Consider the following 23,076-nt stretch of genomic DNA (forward strand, 5'->3'; position numbering starts at 1 on the left):
TGTCAGGTGGGACTGTTTGTCAGGTGGGACTGTGTCAGGTGGGACTGTGTGTGTCAGGTGGGACTGTGTCAGGGGGGACTGTGTGTCAGGTCCATTTGGAGCCCCTCTATCAGAGTTACTGATCTGTAGGTCCATTTGGAGCCCCTCTATCAGAGTTACTGATCTGTAGGGGTCCATTTGGAGTCCCTCTCTCAGAGTTACTGATCTGTAGGGGTCCATTTGGAGTCCCTCTCTCAGAGTTACTGATCTGTAGGGGTCCATTTGGAGTCCCTCTCTCAGAGTTACTGATCTGTAGGTCCATTTGGAGCCCCTCTAACAGAGTTACTGATCTGTAGGGGTCCATTTGGAGTCCCTCTATCAGAGTTACTGATCTGTAGGGGTCCATTTGGAGCCCCTCTATCAGAGTTACTGATCTGTAGGGGTCCATTTGGAGCCCCTCTCTCAGAGTTACTGATCTGTAGGGGTCCATTTGGAGTCCCTCTATCAGAGTTACTGATCTGTAGGTCCATTTGGAGCCCCTCTATCAGAGTTACTGATCTGTAGGTCCATTTGGAGCCCCTCTCTCAGAGTTACTGATCTGTAGGGGTCCATTTGGAGTCCCTCTATCAGAGTTACTGATCTGTAGGGGTCCATTTGGAGCCCCTCTCTCAGAGTTACTGATCTGTAGGTCCATTTGGAGTCCCTCTCTCAGAGTTACTGATCTGTAGGTCCATTTGGAGTCCCTCTATCAGAGTTACTGATCTGTAGGTCCATTTGGAGTCCCTCTATCAGAGTTACTGATCTGTAGGTCCATTTGGAGTCCCTCTATCAGAGTTACTGATCTGTAGGTCCATTTGGAGCCCCTCTCTCAGAGTTACTGATCTGTAGGGGTCCATTTGGAGCCCCTCTATCAGAGTTACTGATCTGTAGGTCCATTTGGAGCCCCTCTATCAGAGTTACTGATCTGTAGGGGTCCATTTGGAGCCCCTCTATCAGAGTTACTGATCTGTAGGTCCATTTGGAGCCCCTCTCTCAGAGTTACTGATCTGTAGGTCCATTTGGAGTCCCTCTCTCAGAGTTACTGATCTGTAGGTCCATTTGGAGTCCCTCTATCAGAGTTACTGATCTGTAGGTCCATTTGGAGCCCCTCTATCAGAGTTACTGATCTGTAGGGGTCCATTTGGAGCCCCTCTATCAGAGTTACTGATCTGTAGGGGTCCATTTGGAGCCCCTCTATCAGAGTTACTGATCTGTAGGGGTCCATTTGGAGCCCCTCTATCAGAGTTACTGATCTGTAGGTCCATTTGGAGTCCCTCTATCAGAGTTACTGATCTGTAGGGGTCCATTTGGAGTCCCTCTATCAGAGTTACTGATCTGTAGGGGTCCATTTGGAGTCCCTCTATCACAGTGATGGTGGTCCTTGAAATTAACCTATTTTGGACGGGAACCCCTTTTGGTGTTTTAAGCATCATGTTGTACTTTAGCTGTTGAAAAATAGCAGATCTACAAGCTCATAGCGCGGCACCGAGTGCCGCGCTACGAGCTTGTAGGTCTGCTATTTTTGAAAAATCGTGAAAATGTGGCCCAAATGTTTGAATATATTCTTTCAGAGCGAACGTTTTTAACTCAAATCTTTGCTTCTGTGGGAGGTCCCTGAAACAACATATTTACAGATGGGGGTCGGCGGCCAAATACATATATTTTTGGGGGTCCTTGACATGAAAATCTTTGAGAACAAATGACATAGAAACATAGGGTTTTTCAGAAAACTGTCATGATTTAGAAGACATTTGTAGAATCGTTCCCAGGTCAAAATGGGTTAAATGGTTTGAGAGAGAACCACTGGCACATTAACCTGACTCCGCCAGATGGGGCAGCAGAGAGTACACTGGGTTCCCCCCTCCTGCTCCCATCTGGGAACTCTCAGGCAGACTTGATGCACGGCCACAAAACGGCTAGAGGCGGGATCAAGGCAGCACTGTGTATGCCTTGATCCCGCCTCTAGCTGCCGCTGATTGGCCAGGCCGTTTTGTGGCCGGGCATCAAGTCTGCTGGAGAGTTCCCAGATGGGAGCAGGAGGGGGGGAACCCAGTGTACTCTCTGCTGCCCCATCTGGCGGAGTCAGGTTACTGGCACATAACAAGTCCACATAACCAGCTCTGACGGTGTGATAAAATAACCAGTTCCAAATGTGATCATGGAAGTGATTCCTGGTTCCTCTGTTGGATCAGGTTCCTCCGGTTCCCAACGCTAGGCATGTGGAAACATGACATCCCTAGAAAAAACCAAAACAAGAATGACTCGTGTCATAACTGCCAGGCGCAGCAAGCTCACTTTTTTTATCTCCCATTGGCTGAGAGGACACGGCTTCACGTTGCAGTGTTTAGACTATAGGTTTTATCTCCCATTGGCTGAGAGGACATGGCTTCACGTTGCAGTGTTTAGACTATAGGTTTTATCTCCCATTGGCTGAGAGGACACGGCTTCACATTGCAGTGTTTAGACTATAGGTTTTATCTCCCATTGGCTGAGAGGACACTGCTTCACGTTCCTGCGTTCAGACTATAGGTTTTTATCTCCCATTGGCTGAGAGGACACGGCTTCACGTTGCAGTGTTTAGACTATAGGTTTTATCTCCCATTGGCTGAGAGGACACGGCTTCACGTTCCTGCGTTCAGACTATGGGTTTTTATCTCCCATTGGCTGAGAGGACACAGCTTCACGTTCCTGCATTCAGACTATGGGTTTTTATCTCCCATTGGCTGAGAGGACACAGCTTCACGTTCCTGCGTTCAGACTATGGGTCCTATCTCCCATTGGCTTAGAGGCGCTAGAGGCAGCCAATCATGAAAAGGTGTCCACTAGGTCCTCACTAGGTCTCAACATCGATCTTCGAACACTGCCATGCATCGATATCCACACTAAACTCTGGGATTCTTGTATTAAAATAGTCATTCACAAAAAATAAATAGAATCGGCATTCATAAAAGCACGCACGCAGGCATGCAGGCAGGCAGGCAGACGGGCAGGCAGGCAGGCAGGCAGGCAGGCAGGGCAGGCAGGCAGGCAGGCAGGCAGGCAGGCAGGCAGGGCAGGCAGGCAGGCCGGCAGGCAGGCAGGCAGGCAGGCAGGCAGGCAGGGCAGGCAGGCAGGCAGGCAGGCACGTGTGTAAGTAGTGGTGAAGTGGTGTTTCCTCCTGACCTGGCAGGGCTAAAGCCAACACACGGACAGATGGTGAGCGTTGGAAAGCACTGCCCGTCAACATGGATGTGTGACTCTATCTGGGAGACCATACATCTGTTTGGTTTTATTTCTATTTATAGTAGAAAATCACCCCGATGGGGTCTCTGTGCACTTTTACAACAATAATACATCAAAGTCATATCAAAAACATAGCAATAAGAAAACATATTAAAATGTGCATAAGCTATAAATCATCATCAGAAAGAAAAATGACAGCACAGTATTTTAAAATCACACAGTGAACATAACAATGGTTTCAATACAACTAAGAGGGGTAACCGTAGTGCAGAGAGAAACCATGGGGGTTTAGCCTAGATTTATAAATGTCCAGAGAGTTGGCATCTCTGACCGCTTGAGGGACAGCGTTCCAGAGACAGGGGGGCACGATGTGTGAATGCTCTGCCCCCCAAACCCCTATTTGTTTTTATGTGTGTTATCCCATTTTGGGGCGGGAACCCCTTTTGGTGTTAGCATTATGTTATGCTTTTAGCTATTGAAAAATAGCAGGCCTACAAGCTCGTAGCGCGCCACTCTGTGGCGCGCTACGAGCTTGTAGGTCTGCTATTTTTCTAAAAATCGAAGAACGACTGACATAGAAACATAGCTTTTTTTCAGAAAACTGTCAGGATGTAGAAGACATTTTTAGAATCTGATCTCAGGTCAAAATGGGTTATCTGGCAGAGACTGCAGCCATTATCTGTTTGCCTGCCCCTCTGTGTTGGCCCGTGGCTCATTCCAGTGGTTTTCAAACATTTCATGCCCGACTGAATGCACACCAATGGGGCATGTCGAAAAACAACAATCTGGGGCAGGAGTGGCTCAGGGGGTGGAGTGGCCGGTTAGAGGAGTGGCTCAGGGGGTGGAGTGGCCGGGTAGAGGAGTGGCTCAGGGGGTGGAGTGGCCGGTTAGAGGAGTGGCTCAGGGGGTGGAGTGGCCGGGTAGAGGAGTGGCTCAGGGGGTGGAGTGGCCGGTTAGAGGAGTGGCTCAGGGGGTGGAGTGGCCGGGTAGAGGAGTGGCTCAGGGGGTGGAGTGGCCGGGTAGAGGAGTGGCTCAGGGGGTGGAGTGGCCGGTTAGAGGAGTGGCTCAGGGGGTGGAGTGGCCGGTTAGAGGAGTGGCTCAGGGGGTGGAGTGGCTCAGGGGGTGGAGTGGCCGGTTAGAGGAGTGGCTCAGGGGGTGGAGTGGCCGGTTAGAGGAGTGGCTCAGGGGGTGGAGTGGCTCAGGGGGTGGAGTGGCTCAGGGGGTGGAGTGGCCGGGTAGAGGAGTGGCTCAGGGGGTGGAATGGCCGGTTAGAGGAGTGGCTCAGGGGGTGGAGTGGCCGGGTAGAGGAGTGGCTCAGGGGGTGGAGTGGCCGGTTAGAGGAGTGGCTCAGGGGGTGGAGTGGCCGGTTAGAGGAGTGGCTCAGGGGGTGGAGTGGCCGGTTAGAGGAGTGGCTCAGGGGGTGGAGTGGCCGGGTAGCGGAGTGGCTCAGGGGGTGGAGTGGCCGGGTAGAGGAGTGGCTCAGGGGGTGGAGTGGCCGGTTAGAGGAGTGGCTCAGGGGGTGGAGTGGCCGGTCTGAGCGGCTCAGGGGGTGGAGTGGCCGGTCTGAGCGGCCTGATGGAGCAGGAGTGGCTCAGGGGGTGGAGTGGCCGGTCTGAGCGGCTCAGGGGGTGGAGTGGCCGGTCTGAGCGGCTCAGGGGGTGGAGTGGCCGGTCTGAGCGGCTCAGGGGGTGGAGTGGCCGGTCTGAGCGGCTCAGGGGGTGGAGTGGCCGGTCTGAGCGGCTCAGGGGGTGGAGTGGCCGGTCTGAGCGGCTCAGGGGGTGGAGTGGCCGGTCTGAGCGGCTCAGGGGGTGGAGTGGCCGGTCTGAGTGGCTCAGGGGGTGGAGTGGCCGGTCTGAGTGGCTCAGGGGGTGGAGTGGCCGGTCTGAGTGGCTCAGGGGGTGGAGTGGCCGGTCTGAGCGGCTCAGGGGGTGGAGTGGCCGGGTAGAGGAGTGGCTCAGGGGGTGGAGTGGCCGGTCTGAGTGGCTCAGGGGGTGGAGTGGCCGGTCTGAGCGGCTCAGGGGGTGGAGTGGCCGGTTAGAGGAGTGGCTCAGGGGGTGGAGTGGCCGGGTAGAGGAGTGGCTCAGGGGGTGGAGTGGCCGGTTAGAGGAGTGGCTCAGGGGGTGGAGTGGCCGGGTAGAGGAGTGGCTCAGGGGGTGGAGTGGCCGGTTAGAGGAGTGGCTCAGGGGGTGGAGTGGCTCAGGGGGTGGAGTGGCTCAGGGGGTGGAGTGGCCGGGTAGAGGAGTGGCTCAGGGGGTGGAGTGGCCGGTCTGAGCGGCCCACCCAGTTCCATCCCTGTGGGCCCACGCAGTTCCATCCCTGTGGGCCCACCCAGTTCCATCCCTGTGGGCCCACCCAGTTCCATCCCTGTGGGCCCACCCAGTTCCATCCCTGTGGGCCCACCCAGTTCCATCCCTGTGGGCTCCCCCAGAGTTACTGTCCAAGTGTCCTTGAGCAAGGCTCTGAACCCTCCATGTGCAGGTTGTTAGCCTTGCATGGTTTCCTCCGCCATCGGTGTGTGAGTGGGTGAATGTAATGCACAATCTATGCATAGCACTTTGGATAAAAGCGCTATAAATGCACCATTTCGCTACGCCTTTAACCCATTTTGGGCGGGAACCCCTTTTGGTTTTTTTAAAGCATTATGTTGTACTTTAGCTATTTTTGAAAACAACGTGAAAATGTGGCACAAATCTTTGAATATATTCTTTCAGGGCGAACGTTTTTAATTTAACTCAAATCTTTGCTTCTGGGGGGTCCAACAGGGGAACAACGTATTTTCAGATGGGGGTCGGCGGCCGATTACATATCATTTTTGGGGGTCCTTGACATGAAATATTGAGCATCACTGATATAGAAACATGAGGTATTTCAGAAAACTGTCATGATTTAGAAGACATTTTTTAAATTTCGACGTCGGGCCTAAATGGGCCTAAAGGAGCATCAATGCATGGATGGGGTTCATTAAAACCTGGTGGTGAGTAAGTAAGGCTCTGTGAGGCCAAACACTCTAACCTGGTGGTGAGTAAGTAAGGCTCTGTGAGGCCAAACACTCTCTGATGGTGGTGAGTAAGTAAGGCTCTGTGAGGCCAAACACTCTCTAGCTCCTAAAACCAAGCCTGCTGTAGTCCTTCGCAAGCGGATGCCTGTGTGCGTGTGTGCGTGTGTGCGTGCGTGCGTGCGTGCGTGCGTGCGTGCGGCGCTCAGTTGTGAAGATGGAGAGATGCTCTCTCTCTCTCTCCTGTGCCGCCCGGCCCGTCCCGGACCGCTGTGTCTGTGATGCGAGTCCAGCTGGAAGTAGGTCCCTGCTACGCACGCACGCATTTATTCAGCAGCACCTGCGCGCTCTCTCTGTGTGTGTGTGTGTGTGTGTGTGTGTGTGTGTGTGTGTGTGTGTGTGTGTGTGTGTGTGTGTGTGTGTGTGTGTGTGTGTGTGTGTGTGTGTGTGTGTGTGTGTGTGTGTGTGTGTGTGTGTGTGTGTGTGTGTGTGTGTGTGTGTGTGTGTGTGTGTGTGTGTGTGTGTGTGTGTGTGTGTGTGTGTGTGTGTGTGTGTGTGTGTGTGTGTGAGAGACAGACAGAAGGTGAAGCAGCAGGAGGAGGTTCTTCTCTCAGGCTGACAGGCTGTACCTGATGTGTTGTGATGTGGCTGAACGGATCAACGCTGGTGGGGGAGCAACACCCTGCTGACTCTCTGTCTCTCTCTGACTATCTGACTATCTCTCTGTATCTCTGTATCTCTCTCTCTGTCTATCTTTATCTCTCTGGCTCTCTCTGTCTCTCTGTCTGTCTCTCTCTCTCTATATCTCTGTCTCTCTATCTCTGTCTCTGTCTCTCTCTATCTCTCTGTATCTCTGTCTGTCTCTGTCTCTCTCTATCTCTCTGTCTGTCTCTCTGTCTCTCTATCTCTCTCTCTATCTCTCTGTATCTCTCTCTCTGTCTCTCTCTATCTCTCTGTCTGTCTCTCTGTATCTCTGTCTGTCTCTGTATCTCTCTCTCTCTCTGTCTCTGTATCTCTCTCTCTGTCTCTGTCTCTCTCTATCTCTCTGTCTATCTCTCTCTGTCTATCTCTGTCTCTATTACTCTCTCTCTGTCTCTCTGTATCTCTCTGTCTATGTCTGAGTCTCTCTCTCTCTCTGTCTCTATTACTCACTCTCTCTGTCTCTGTCTCTCTCTGTCGACCTAATAAAGAGCAACATTTTGTGTCTGACAGTGTGCATGTCCTTTTCTTTGTTTTTCAAAGATACCCTTTTTAACGTATTCTCTGTTGCCCTGCGCACCTGTCACTAGCCTTCTGAGGTGACCTGTCACATGTCACTGCAGAGAGTGGTGAGACAGGCAGGGACTGCAAAGAGTGGTGAGACAGGCAGGGACTACAAAGAGTGGTGAGACAGGCAGGGACTGCTAAGAGTGGTGAGAGAGGCAGGGACTGCAAAGAGTGGTGAGACAGGCAGGGACTGCTAAGAGTGGTGAGACAGGCAGGGACTGCAAAGAGTGGTGAGAGAGGCAGGGACTGCAAAGAGTGGTGAGACAGGCAGGGACTGCAAAGAGTGGTGAGACAGGCAGCGACTGCAAAGAGTGGTGAGACAGGCAGGGACTGCAAAGAGTGGTGAGACAGGCAGGGACTGCAAAGAGTGGTGAGAGAGGCAGGGACTGCAAAGAGTGGTGAGACAGGCAGGGACTGCAAAGAGTGGTGAGACAGGCAGGGACTGCAAAGAGTGGTGAGACAGGCAGGGACTGCTAAGAGTGGTGAGACAGGCAGGGACTGCAAAGAGTGGTGAGACAGGCAGGGACTGCAAAGAGTGGGACCAACTACCGACGGACAGTGAAGTGTGTATCTTCAGTAGAGGGATAGTGATACACACACAACTACACCAGTCCTCTGTATCACTATCAGTGATCAGTGAAGTGTGTATCTTCAGTAGAGGGATAGTGATACACACACAACTACACCAGTCCTCTGTATCACTATCAGTGATCAGTGAAGTGTGTATCTTCAGTAGAGGGATAGTGATACACACACAACTACACCAGTCCTCTGTATCACTATCAGTGATCAGTGAAGTGTGTATCTTCAGTAGAGGGATAGTGATACACACACAACTACACCAGTCCTCTGTATCACTATCAGTGATCAGTGAAGTGTGTATCTTCAGTAGAGGGATAGTGATACACACACAGCTACACCAGTCCTCTGTATCACTATCAGTGATCAGTGAAGTGTGTATCTTCAGTAGAGGGATAGTGATACACACACAGCTACACCAGTCCTCTGTATCACTATCAGTGATCAGTGAAGTGTGTATCTTCAGTAGAGGGATAGTGATACACACACAGCTACACCAGTCCTCTGTATCACTATCAGTGATCAGTGAAGTGTGTATCTTCAGTAGAGGGATAGTGATACACACACAGCTACACCAGTCCTCTGTATCACTATCAAACAATGCTTTTGTCAGTGGTAACCAGAGACTGCTGCTACTGCTGTTGACACGACTGGGATGAAAACAATATTTATATAGGGGTGACGTGAGACAAAAATTAAATAAAATTTCGAGGGGCTAGCACCCCTCAAAAATAAACCACACTGGTGTGAATTGAGGGGCGCCCACTGAGGCTGCTACGTGATGTCACTGCTTAAAGCAAACCTTAAAAAGTCCATGCAGGGCTTAAAGTTCTCAGCCCTGAGGATTTCATTATGAGATCAGTGCAGATTTCATACGGGTCATTATGAGATCAGTGATTTCATAGGGGTCATTATGAGATCAGTGCAGATTTCATACGGGTCATTATGAGATCAGTGATTTCATAGGGGTCATTATGAGATCAGTGCAGATTTCATACGGGTCATTATGAGATCAGTGATTTCATAGGGGTCATTATGAGATCAGTGCAGATTTCATACGGGTCATTATGAGATCAGTGCAGATTTCATACGGGTCATTATGAGATCAGTGATTTCATTGGGGTCATTATGAGATCAGTGATTTCATAGGGGTCATTATGAGATCAGTGATTTCATACGGGTCATTATGAGATCAGTGATTTCATACGGGTCATTATGAGATCAGGGCAGATTTCATACGGGCCATTATGAGATCAGTGCAGATTTCATAGGGGTCATTATGAGATCAGTGCAGATTTCATACGGGTCATTATGAGATCAGTGCAGATTTCATACGGGTCATTATGAGATCAGTGATTTCATACGGGTCATTATGAGATCAGTGATTTCATACGGGTCATTATGAGATCAGTGATTTCATACGGGTCATTATGAGATCAGTGATTTCATACGGGTCATTATGAGATCAGTGCAGATTTCATAGGGGTCATTATGAGATCAGTGCAGATTTCATAGGGGTCATTATGAGATCAGTGCAGATTTCATACGGGTCATTATGAGATCAGTGCAGATTTCATACGGGTCATTATGAGATCAGTGAGGATTTCATAGGGGTCATTATGAGATCAGTGCAGATTTCATAGGGGTCATTATGAGATCAGTGCAGATTTCATACGGGTCATTATGAGATCAGTGAGGATTTCATAGGGGTCATTATGAGATCAGTGCAGATTTCATACGGGTCATTATGAGATCAGTGCAGATTTCATAGGGGTCATTATGAGATCAGTGCAGATTTCATAGGGGTCATTATGAGATCAGTGCAGATTTCATAGGGGTCATTATGAGATCAGTGCAGATTTCATAGGGGTCATTATGAGATCAGTGCAGATTTCATAGGGGTCATTATGAGATCAGTGCAGATTTCATAGGGGTCATTATGAGATCAGTGCAGATTTCATAGAGGTCATTATGAGATCAGTGATTTCATACGGGTCATTATGAGATCAGTGATTTCATACGGGTCATTATGAGATCAGTGATTTCATACGGGTCATTATGAGATCAGTGATTTCATACGGGTCATTATGAGATCAGTGATTTCATACGGGTCATTATGAGATCAGTGAGGATTTCATACGGGTCATTATGAGATCAGTGCAGATTTCATAGGGGTCATTATGAGATCAGTGCAGATTTCATACGGGTCATTATGAGATCAGTGAGGATTTCATAGGGGTCTTTATGAGATCAGTGCAGATTTCATAGCGGTCATTATGAGATCAGTGCAGATTTCATAGCGGTCATTATGAGATCAGTGAGGATTTCATAGGGGTCATTATGAGATCAGTGCAGATTTCATACGGGTCATTATGAGATCAGTGCAGATTTCATAGGGGTCATTATGAGATCAGTGCAGATTTCATAGGGGTCATTATGAGATCAGTGCAGATTTCATAGGGGTCATTATGAGATCAGTGCAGATTTCATAGGGGTCATTATGAGATCAGTGCAGATTTGCAAAACAAATCATTTTCAGTCTTTTTGATTCTTTTTGTTTGTTTTTTGCTTTAAGTCCTGTACATGACATGAGTCGCGAGTTGAGGACCTGTTATTTTGTGTAGTGAAACGGAAATGGTGGACATTTTATTTTGAAGTTTCAGACGGTCTCAAGTTGAAACACCGCTATGAAGTTTCTGAACCAATCAGAGCGTCGCATCCCTTCAGGGGATGGGACGGTAGCTAGGGACGGGTAGCTATGCTACGCAGGACAGCGTGTGGAATCTGTGGATGTTTGTTTACAAATCTGATAGTCGGCCAGCTTTACCAGTTTACTCTTAATGTGGCTTATTTCTACCCTATAATGTTTTCAGATACATTTTTAGCGTGATGATTAAGTTGAAACCGAGTAATACACTCTCTGGATGTTATCTTGAATGGGAATACAAACGGAAGATTTCTGTAATCAGTAGCAGCTGTGCAGCCTGTGCTGGACGGATGCGGAGATATGGGGAATTAAACTGGTGAGCTTCATTTTTATTGGCTTTTATCGATGTTGGCCTCGACACGTCATCACGCAGCACGTTTTCGTTTTCAGGAAGTAATACAAAATATATTTTTATGGACTTTGATATAAAAACACACAAAAATGAGAATTCTCCCATTTTTTTGGCATCCATTGTTAGGTATGACCATATGATGACCACGGATATGGTCTAAAAGTGTGAAAAACGTATTTTTCACTACACCTTTAAATGTCCAATCATAGACTTGGCTGGGGGCCTGTATACAGCTTTTGTCTCCACACGTCTCATATTTTGCCATTGACAATAAAAGGAGAATTTAGGTCAAATGTCCGCCAAATATGACGTACATTTGTACAATGACAAGAGCACCCCACACTTCACACGGGTGGGATTTTAATTGTCCATAGTTTAGACTGAGTGTCCAAGATTTTTGGGGGAACATGAATACGACAAACGTCTTGAATAGCTACATGACGTCATGTCTGAAGCCAGACGTTGGAGGGGATAGCGCCCCTCAAACGTTGGAGGGGATAGCGCCCCTCAAACGTTGGAGGGGATAGCGCCCCTCAAACGTTGGAGGGGATAGCGCCCCTCAAACGTTGGAGGGGATAGCGCCCCTCAAACGTTGGAGGGGATAGCGCCCCTCAAACGTTGGAGGGGATAGCGCCCCTCAAACGTTGGAGGGGATAGCGCCCCTCAAACGTTGGAGGGGATAGCGCCCCTCAAACGTTGGAGGGGATAGCGCCCCTCAAACGTTGGAGGGGATAGCGCCCCTCAAACGTTGGAGGGGATAGCGGCCCTCAAACGTTGGAGGGGATAGCGGCCCTCAAACGTTGGAGGGGATAGCGCCCCTCAAACGTTGGAGGGGATAGCGCCCCTCAAACGTTGGAGGGGATAGCGCCCCTCAAACGTTGGAGGGGATAGCGCCCCTCAAACGTTTGAGAACCACTGCTCTGGAAGATACTTTATAAAGCATGTGTGACTGACCAGTAGCTCAGCACTAGTATATTTTCTGACCAATGCCATCATGGATCGCTGTCCTTTCAGGAGAGGCAGGAGGAGGAGGAGGAGGGGACTCGACCTACGTGTCCCTGTCTCTGCTGGTGTCTCTGACGTCGCTGGTGTCTCTGGTGGTGCTGCTGGTCAACTGTGTGACCTGCTGCAAGGAGCGAGAGATCAACTTCAAGGTGAGACCCTGTCTGTCTGTCTGGAAGGAGGGGTGTTGTTGCTTGGCACCCAACCTTCAGTGAAAAGTGTTCATGAAATGTTTATTGAACATATTTCCGATGAATGAGACCCTCAAAGCTTGCTTCACAGATAAGAGGTCTGGAAGAGAGGAAGCAAACCATAACATATTCATTAATCGTGGCTAAAAGGCTAAACTAGCTGGAGAACTGGCCTCATTAGAATGTTGTTCGCCGCCGTCTGCTTCACTTCTCTCAGAGGAGAGACATGATCTCGATGGCATAAATATCTTTAACTCTTTTTGTTGGCATCTCCGGATATATCCGTACCCCCCACCTATGGGACGCTATATGCCAACTCTGTATATGTCCGTACCCCCCGCCTATGGGACGTTATATGCCAACTCCGTATATATCCCTACCCCCCCGCCTATGGGACGTTATATGCCAACTCTGTATATATCCCTACCCCCCGCCTATGGGACGTTATATGCCAACTCCGTATATATCCGTACCCCCCGTCTATGGGACGTTATATGCCAACACTACGGTATATCCGTACCCCCCGCCTATGGGGCGTTATATGCCAACTCCATATATATCCGTACCCCCCTCCTTTACACCAGACATGAAGCGGTTGAGCCAAAAATCAGCTTTTAACATTGGTCCGGTTGCTAGGCCGTCACCCCCAGCACTAGGATCTTTGCACGCGGCCCCATAGACCTCCGTTCAAAGTGGGATTTTCAAAGCCTTGGTTATAACTGTAAAAATACGAGTGCTGTCCTGGTGATCGGCATCCATCCAAGGTTCGGATGTCATTTGTGATTTTGTACCGCATCGCATCGCTCCCGACATGTTAACGTTTCTGGCGGACGATAAACAGCGTGAGCTAATGCTAATGCTAATGCTAATGATAGCCCATCCATTCCTCACAGTGGTGGTTCTAATGCTAATGATAGCCCATCCATTCCTCACAGTGGTGGTTCTCCAGGCTGGGAAACAGGAAATGAACATGAGCAAAACATTAAGAATCCCGCTGGCAGGGTTTCCTACACTCTGCTGCCACCTAGCGTGGCAAACAAAGAGTGTAGATGAGATGTATATAAATACATATGGAGGTAGCGTAGCATATGCCAGTGACACGACAGTGTGTTGTCTGTTGTTGTTGTTTGTTTGTTTTGTTTTGGTCAAGACGCTGCGTTTTTTCCAGGCTGGGCACCTCACCTGCCGGTATGGAGAGTCATTGCACGGATTTGCTCTGAGCATGCGCACAAAATGTCGGCATGTTACAAGGCCCTGTTGGCCCGTTAAATGTGAAGTCTGTCTGCTGCAATGAATGACAGTTTGAAGTAGTTGGAAGTATTCTGAACCAGGGCTCGACGATTAGCATTTTTCCAGGTAGCACGTTGAAAAAAATTATAATTTTAGTGGCATGGTGAAAAGTTATCAAATGGTGTGCTTTTAATTAATACAGTGATATGAGGTAGGGGTGGGCGATATGGCAAAATATATCACTATCTTCTCAGCCATTATCACGCTAACTATATTTATCACAATATTGTTTTTATGTTCTGTTTTTATATCATCTATATAATCAATTTGATTTGATGCTGATAGAAGTATTCATTTTATATGCAGATAGTTTGGTAGATATAATCAATTCATTTGTTATGTTGCTCATAAGATAGATAGATAGATAGACAGAGAATTAGTATTGTAACATTCTGCTTGGCTTTGACTGCTTCAGACAGAACATCTGCCATATATACAGCTACAGTAGACTAACTAACTTACTAAGCTACGCAGAAGGAGGTGAGGAGGGCAGACTGACTCGGCATGGTGGTGTTGGTGTTGGTGGTGGTGGGGGGAGGAGGTGGTGGGGGGAGGAGGAGGTGGTGGGGGGGGGGAGGAGGAGGTGGTGGGGGGAGGAGGAGGTGGTGGTGGGGGGAGGAGGAGGTGGTGGGGGGAGGAGGAGGAGGTGGTGGGGGGAGGAGGAGGTGGTGGGGGGACATATCGTTGCCTTTTTGCCGTTGCTCGTTAAGCAGGTCACACAACGGATGGACCCTCATGGACCACTGATATGTATCCAGCCAGGTCGGTCATTCCTAATATCATTCACGCTGTGCACACAATTTTGTAAGCAAAGTGCCATGGGTTGTTATAGATCGCCAATTAGCTTCGGTGCCAGGCTTTCATTTTCCTCAATGAAAGCCTGGAGGAACACATTGGCCGCTCTGGTCTAGAAGTGGGATTATACAACGGGTCGTTTCGAGGAAGCAATCTGATTGGTTGAAACGGCTTCTAGCCGTGGATCAAACCAGCACCATTCACCACCTAATCAAAACAAAGAATTCAGCTGCTCTGTTTTCCCAGAGCGCAGCAAACTCGGTGGCTAGGCTAGCTAGTTTCTTGGGACATTTGTGGTCGTAGTGACTACATATGTCATTAAAAAAAAATAATTTCAGCGATGTTCTTAGTTTTAAGGGTAACTGTTGTATAATTGCAATATTACACGAGAGGGGGTGGTTTAACGTGATTATTGCCACTTCAGTGATGCTTGCGAAACTCGACTTTGTCTCGTTCCTTACCGCATCACTGTCGTGGCAATAATCACGTTAACCCACACCCTCTCGTGTAATATTGCTTAAGTCAACCCTTCCGGGTCGGCGTCGCTCCAAATGATGTGACGTATAGCGCTGCCCTGGGGGTGACTGACAGATCGGAGAGATCCAATCAGGGCGTGTGCAAATCTCTGCCTCGACCCGCCCCCTCTAGACCAGAGACCTAAAACATTAGCTCAGGCTAATCGTCAATCAATCCGTCCAGGTGCGTTGCGCGTCCAGCACGTCCAGGTGCGTGCGCGTGTGCACTCTTTATGTGTGCATGCACTATTTGTGCGTGCACGCTGTTTCACCCATTCAAGCCTGACGTCGAAATTTAAAAAAAGTTTTCTAAAGCATGACAATTTTCTGAAAGATTTGAGGCACATTTTAACGATTTTTCAAAAATAGCAGAGTTGAGTGGCGCGCTATGAGCTTGTAGATCTGCTTTTTTTCAATAGCTAAATTATAACATAATGTATGTAACCACCAAAAGGGGTTCCCGCTCAAAATGGGTTAACCCGTGTTTGGTTAAGTTAAATCGAGTGACGTTCGAACAAACTTCGCAAATAACTTTAGTATTCAACGTGTCGGGGAGCACAAGCAACTCCTTCCGTGATGCTATCGTGCTATCGTGCTATCGTGCTGCGTTGGCTCTGCCGCTCTGTCTGCTGCCAGGCCAGGAAAGAACAGTCTGTCTGCTGCCAGGCCAGGAAAGAACAGCGACACAGCACATCGTGCTAAAAGGGGGGACAGGCGGTGCGGTGGAAGCAAGGGGAATAGATCTACAAGCTAACCACGCAGCCAGCCTCTGCACGTTTTTAGCTTGTAGATCTGTTCTTTTTGGCGAACGACACTGCCGTACTACAGAAATATAAATGAAGGTATAGAACAGCGACTCATAGAATGTGCACTTGCTGTATCAGAGCCTTGTCTTTATCACGATTGAACGGTCAGATTCTGTAGTCGCACGGGTGCTACAAGTTGCATTTCACAATTCGCACGGTACTATTCTTTTAGTCAGATTGGTGGAGAGACACCTTTTAATCAACAATACAATTCGAGGAATTCAGTATGTATTGAATTAGAAAACCTTATTTTATGTCCCGCTAGCTTCCCTATTCTGGGGGCACACATTCAGCAGAACATTGCAGATCTACAAGCTTAACGTAGAGAGTGAGCTTGTAGACTTTTCAGCGGAGAGATTTTGTCTTAAGAGAAAAACGAGGAGGGGGGCTTATTACATGCCCCTGTGGGACGCCGTACGGTCCGGGAAGCGTAGAGGGGTTTAACTAACGTCTGAGGGGAAAATATTTTGCCCCAATCCGTCATGTATTGTCCGTTCTAACTCTGTCCACCGTCGCTTGGCTCCTTTAACCCCAAACCTTTTTATGTAATGTAATGTTAATGCTGTGATGAAACCCTGGCCGGGGCCAGCTGTGATGGAAACCCTGGCCGGGGCCAGCTGTGATGAAACCCTGGCCGGGGCCAGCTGTGATGAAACCCTGGCCGGGGCCAGCTGTGATGAAACCCTGGCCGGGGCCAGCTGTGATGGAAACCCTGGCCGGGGCCAGCTGTGATGAAACCCTGGCCGGGGCCAGCTGTGATGAAACCCTGGCCGGGGCCAGCTGTGATGAAACCCTGGCCGGGGCCAGCTGTGATGAAACCCTGGCCGGGGCCAGCTGTGATGAAACCCTGGCCGGGGCCAGCTGTGATGAAACCCTGGCCGGGGCCAGCTGTGATGAAACCCTGGCCGGGGCCAGCTGTGATGGAAACCCTGGCCGGGGCCAGCTGTGATGAAACCCTGGCCGGGGCCAGCTGTGATGAAACCCTGGCCGGGGCCAGCTGTGATGAAACCCTGGCCGGGGCCAGCTGTGATGAAACCCTGGCCGGGGCCAGCTGTGCCGCTGAGTGTGACCGACCGCTGTGTGCAGCATCTGTGTGTACTGCTGCAGCAGCAGCAGCATGGACTAACGTTCTCTGTTGTCAGCGCTGTTCTCACTCCTTTGGACTCCATGTCGTCGTCAGTCACTGTCGTGTGGAAACCTTGTATGTCCAACACCGTTACTGTTCAGGGAAAGAAAAAAAAACCTTACAAATTGACACAATGTATTTATTATTTAGTCACAACAAGCTCTTGTTAAAGCATTCCTCTTCTAACCCCGTGGATTTGAGCCCGTTTTCCTGGGCAAGTTTTGAAGCTTGTAAGTCATGAAGTCACGTTTATTGATGTAGTCCAATTCGTCTCGTTCGTTGGTTCGTTCCCAGGAGTTCGAGGACCACTTTGACGATGAGATCGACTTCACCCCCCCGGGAGAGGACACCCCGTCCATCCAGTCCCCCGCTGAGGTTTACACCCTGGCTGTACCCCCTGTGGCCCTGCCGGGACCCCCACACCTAGACCCATCGCCTCGCATCGCTGGTAAGACCTGCACGCACGCACGCACGCACGCACGGACGCACGCACGCACGCACGCACGCGCACACACCAGAAGTATGGATAGGATTGCATAAATTCTCCAAAATGACAGTTTGTTTTGTTTTATAAAGCTGTGAGTGTGTAGTTTGGTCTTATCTTTGCCGTGGAACCACATGCACTCACGCACACACATGCACATGCACACACGCATGCACGCAGACACTTTTCTATGTCTTAATTGGTCACACATATCAGTGCAAACAACACATTACATGGGCAGCTTTATCAGTTATGTTACTGATAACTGCCCTGCTGTACGTGTGAGTCAGACTCACTCCTCTCTGGTATCCTGTAGAGAACCTTAAATGGCTGTGTGTCGTAATGGCACAAAGGCCCTTTCTGTCACGCCATACAGTAGGTCTAGACGTATGGATTATCTAACCTTTATGAATTAATGCCTGGGCCGCACGGTCTGCTCTGTCCAGAGCAACGATACTAAAACCCGGTTAGCGCGTGGTTCAAATATGAATGCTTTTAACCCATTTTGGGCGGGAACCCCTTTTGGTGTTAGCATTATGTTATGCTTTAGCTATTGAAAAACCACTGACATAGAAACATAGCTTTTTTAGAAAACTGTCAGGATGTAGAAGACATTTTTAGAATCTGATCTCAGGTCAAAATGGGTTAAAATACTCTTAAATAGACGATGGTGACATTAGCTATAGCCGATCCTCGCTAGCTGTTTTGGGTGGGTGGTTGGGGGGTGGTCTTGTTTTACAATCGAAATAGAACGAGAGTCTATGGTGGCAGAAGCCGACAGCGCCGGGATCCCCCCTGACGGACAATGAGCTAATGGATCCGATGAAAATGTTTGTACATTTCTGACCACAAGGAAATGCTCAACACAATGAGTCAGGCTTGTGTTTAGGTGTAGTCATGTTGACGTCTTCCAGACGGTGACATCATCTTGTGACATCAAGTGTTCCATGTAATGACATCACAATGACTTCATCGCCACCGTGTCCTTTAAAAATGAAACGTAAACTAAACAAATTGTCACTTAATACACCTAGACAGAACCTGCCCTGTACCGGTATATTGTCCTCGTGATCAATTCAGTTTCTACCGTCATCGTCTTCCTTGGTTGGTCGACCCAACTCGAAATGTTCTTCTGGACGCTGCATCTGAGGGGATGAACGGAACCAGACAACCACGCTGTGGTTGCAGTGGAGAACAAGGTGTACTCCTTTGGAGGAATATACGGCGGCAACAAGGGTCAGATTGAGGTCCACGTCTTCAACACAGTGACTTTGCGCTTGCTGGAGTTTCCTCCAGTGACGCCTGGGGGAGGAGAACGTAACCTTGAGGTTCCCTCCTGGTGCCACACAGGCGTGGTGGTAGAATATACGGTCTACGTCTTGGGAGGAAATAACTTCTGTAGCGGGGAGGACTTTAATGTGCTTTATGCTTTCGACGTGGACGCCCACAGCTGGTTTAAGCCCGAGGTTGCTGCATGGGCTTTCACCCCATGCAGATCAGGAAGTGTGTATCCCCCTTCGTCACCTATGCTTTCTATGGCATAGGCATCTCCTGGCAGGATCCGCCGGGAGAAACTAGACATAGGCAGCTCCCGGCAGGATCCGCCGGGAGGAACTAGACACGACTGCAGGACATGCGACTAATTAATTAGAGCGACAGAGAGAGAGAGGAGTGTGTGTGTGTGTGTGTACGACGTCTGTCTCTCTCTCTCTCTGTCTCTCTCTCTCTCTCTCTCTGTCTCTCCCTCTCCCTCTGTCTCTGTCTCTGTCTCTGTCTCTGTCTCTGTCTCTGTCTTTGTCTCTGTCTCTCTCTCTCTCTCTCTCTCTCTCTCTCTCTCTGTCTCTCTCTCTCTGTCTCTCTCTCTCTCTGTCTCTCTCTCTCTCTCTCTCTCTCTCTGTCTCTCTCTGTCTCTCTCTCTCTCTCTCTCTCTCTCTGTCTCTCTCTCTCTCTCTCTCTCTCTCTCTCTCTCTCTCTCTCTCTCTCTCTCTCTCTCTCTGTCTCTGTCTCTGTCTCTGTCTCTGTCTCTCTCTCTCTCTCTCTCTCTGTCTCTGTCTCTGTCTCTGTCTCTCTCTGTCTCTGTCTCTGTCTCTCTCTCTGTCTCTCTCTGTCTCTCTCTGTCTCTCTCTGTCTCTCTCTGTCTCTCTCTCTCTCTCTCTCTCTCTCTCTCTCTCTCTCTCTCTCTCTGTGCAGGAAGGACTCTGTTCAATATGTGAGTAAATGCATCCCAGGTGACAGCGGCCAGATAAAACCTGGGGGACCCTCAGACACATATTGTCTACATCGCTCTGATCGCAGCCTAATCTCTCCTGACTGACGTACAAACGGCCAATAATGAAAATTGATCCCGTGTTGCAGCTTAGCTCATCGAGTTGGTTTGTCGCTTTCGCCGCCCGCCTCCCGCTGCGCTCGATACGTATCCGACACGCGCTCACAGATGTGGCGTCCTACGCTTGTCTGCTGAGAACAACCCACATTTTTCTGTTTCAGTTTTTTTTTTTTTTTTCTCTCTTGAAGCGGCACTATGTAATGTTTTAAGAATTTTACTTTATGTAGAATCGGAATCAGAATCATCTTTATTTTCACATCACATATTTACAAGTAAGGTGAAATTTGTCCAAGAAAACATTTTGCTTTAAATGCATGAATGATACGTATGTGTGTGTATGTTGTGGTTATTCATTGTATAAGGGTGTTGTGTTGAGTTGTGGTTCATTGTGTGACTGTGTGTTGAGTTGTGGTTCATTGTGTGACTGTGTTGTGTTGTGTTGTGGTTCATTGTGTGACTGTGTGTTGTGTTGTGTTGAGTTGTGGTTCATTGTGTAACTGTGTGTTGTGTTGTGTTGAGTTGTGGTTCATTGTGTAACTGTGTGTGTTGTGTTTGTCTTCACACAGAGGGATCCACAGGCTCCCAGGTGGCACGGCACAGTCTCAGTTACATCCAGGAAATTGGCAACGGCTGGTTCGGCAAGGTAGGATTTCTATGTGCACGCACGCACGCACGCACGCACGCACGCACGCACGCACGCACGCACGCACGCACGCACGCACGCACGCACGCACGCACGCACGCACGCACGCACGCACGCACGCACGCACGCACGCACGCACGCACGCACGCACGCACGCACGCACGCACGCACGCACGCACGCACGCACGCAGCTTTTACATTGTGATAGTTCATTTGAGATACCGTATTCTGGACTGTATTCTGTACTGTATTCTGTACTGTATTCTGCAGCCGAGCCTGTTTCTATGTATTTGCTTTTCTATTAATTGTCAGGTTGTTCTTCGTACAAACAAAAACTAAAAAGATATCTATATGTGTATGTATGAAACATTATAGTTTTTATCATTACGACTGGTTTAAGATTAAGAGACGTCTTTGTTGGTGCTGGAGTTGGTTCCACACACGGGTCATGACAGACCTGGAGGCACTTCTGGAGTTGGTTCCACACACGGGTCATGACAGACCTGGAGGCACTTCACACACTGTTCTATCACTGTTCTATCTGTTGGTGCTGGAGTTGGTTCCACACACGGGTCATGACAGACCTGGAGGCACTTCACACACTGTTCTATCAAAAAGCTCCCAGTCAGTCGAGGCTTTTTTTTATAGATTCATTTTTTGACCTTGTATTGAAACGTTAATCTGAAATAAAAACTACTGAAATAGTTTCACAGGCTCATTATCCACAGCTGAGCTGTTGCACATCGTCTGTAAGCCCATATTTATGTCCTCATGCTGTGTGTATGTGCGCATGTGTGTCCATGTGTGCGTGCGTGCGTGCGTGCGTGCGTGCGTGCGTGCGTGCGTGCGTGCGTGCGTGCGTGCGTGCGTGCGTGCGTGCGTGCGTGCGTGCGTTCTCCTCTCCTGCCTATAAACCTACCGCACACACGTGACACCATCACTGCTGCACGGGAGCTTTCTCTGGCTTTACAGACAGACAGACAGACAGACAGACAGACTTTATTTGTCCTTGCGTAAATTCATTTTGTGCCATGAAGCCGTTGGGACACAGACATCACAATACATAAACAAACACAGATTACCTAGACGGATCACTGCCATGTGTTGGTTGATCACATCAACTCACCAGGCTTCACTTCCCTGCTCTGGAGGATGGATCACTGCCATGTGTTGGTTGATCACATCAACTCACCAGGCTTCACTTCCCTGCTCTGGAGGACGGATCACTGCCATGTGTTGGTTGATCACATCAACTCACCAGGCTTCACTTCCCTGCTCTGGAGGATGGATCACTGCCATGTGTTGGTTGATCACATCAACTCACCAGGCTTCACTTCCCTGCTCTGGAGGACGGATCACTGCCATGTGTTGGTTGATCACATCAACTCACCAGGCTTCACTTCCCTGCTCTGGAGGATGGATCACTGCCATGTGTTGGTTGATCACATCAACTCACCAGGCTTCACTTCCCTGCTCTGGAGGAAAGCCTGACTTTCGTTCCGAATTATGCAGTGTGACGAGGTCTATATATCCCACCTAATGTAACTCTGGTCTAGAGAGGTGTTATAGTCGCGTCGCAGTCCCGCCCACCCCCTACCATGGCCCAGGAAATGATTCCCCGTTCATTTTCCTCATAGACATTTCAAAAAGTATTTATTTAAAGACCTTTTTAAGCCTCGTACAAAGCCAACTCGAGTTGTGACAAATCATGACGACAAACAAAATTTTTCGGGCCGAACAGATAATTAGAAAGAAGAAGAAAACGGCAGGTCACAACACTTTTTTTTCTTGTTTTTCTTCTTTGTAATTATTTGTTCGGTCCAAAATGTTGTTTGTTGTCATGATTTGTCACAACTCGAGTTGTCTTTGGCCGTCGCGTAAACGTCTTTAACGTCTATTTGAAAAGCCCATGGAGAAAATTAACGGGGAATTCACTTCGGGGTCTCGCGTCGTCATGAAAGGGGGCGGGACTGCGACGCTCTTATTGCCCCACAGGCTGAGAAGATGGAGATTAGCATCAAAAGGAGTTGATCCCAGACGAGGTTAAATTAATCCCATGTGTTTGTTTGGTGTGCTCTGTGGGATCTACACAGACCCCGGTGCTTCTAGGTTAACCCATTCTGAGCCCTTTGGGTGTTTTAAAGCATTATGTTATACTTTAGCTATTGAAAAATAGCAGATCTACAAGCTTGTATCGCGGCACTCGGTGCCGTGCTATGAGCTTGTAGATCTATTTTTGAAAAATCGTGAAAATGTACCTGAAATCTTTGAATATATATATTCTTTCAGAGCCAGTTTATAACTCAAATCTTTGCTTCTGGGGGGTCATGAAATATTGAGCACCACTGATATAGAAACATAGGTATTTCAGTAAACTGTCAGGATTTAGAAGACATTTTTTTTAATTTTTCGATGTCAGGCCTAATGTGTTGGTGGTGTTCCTCTGCTACTGTTGTAGGTCCTTCTCAGCGAGGTCTACACAGACCCCGGGGCCTCCAGGGCGGTGGTGAAGGAACTGAAGGCCAACGCTACCGCCAAGGAACAGAACGACTTCCTGCAGCAGGGAGACCCGTACAGGTGAGCACTCTTAGTAACTTTAGTCACTTTTTTGACCAGATGCTAGATTATACTAACCTGACTCCGCCAGATGGGGCAGCAGAGAGTACACTGGGTTCCCCCCTCCTGCTCCCATCTGGGAACTCTCAGGCAGACTTGATGCCCGGCCACAAAACGGCCTGGCCAATCAGCAGCAGCTAGAG

The 23,076-nt window shown here is 49.0% G+C and overlaps 1 protein-coding gene across 1 annotated transcript in view; it reads left to right on the forward strand.

Annotated features, from left to right (window-relative positions):
* lmtk2 (lemur tyrosine kinase 2) overlaps positions 1-23,076 on the forward strand; it is a 131,173-nt gene that overhangs the window by 27,793 nt on the left and 80,304 nt on the right. The window contains exons 2-5 of the mRNA XM_079519956.1: positions 12,154-12,293; positions 17,159-17,312; positions 20,241-20,317; positions 22,776-22,894. Coding sequence (XP_079376082.1) covers positions 12,154-12,293; positions 17,159-17,312; positions 20,241-20,317; positions 22,776-22,894 — 490 coding nt within the window. The remainder of the gene's footprint in view (positions 1-12,153; positions 12,294-17,158; positions 17,313-20,240; positions 20,318-22,775; positions 22,895-23,076) is intronic.

This window comes from Electrona antarctica, assembly GCF_951216825.1.
Source record: "Electrona antarctica genome assembly, chromosome: 14".
In the NCBI taxonomy this organism is placed as follows: Eukaryota; Metazoa; Chordata; class Actinopteri; order Myctophiformes; family Myctophidae; genus Electrona; species Electrona antarctica.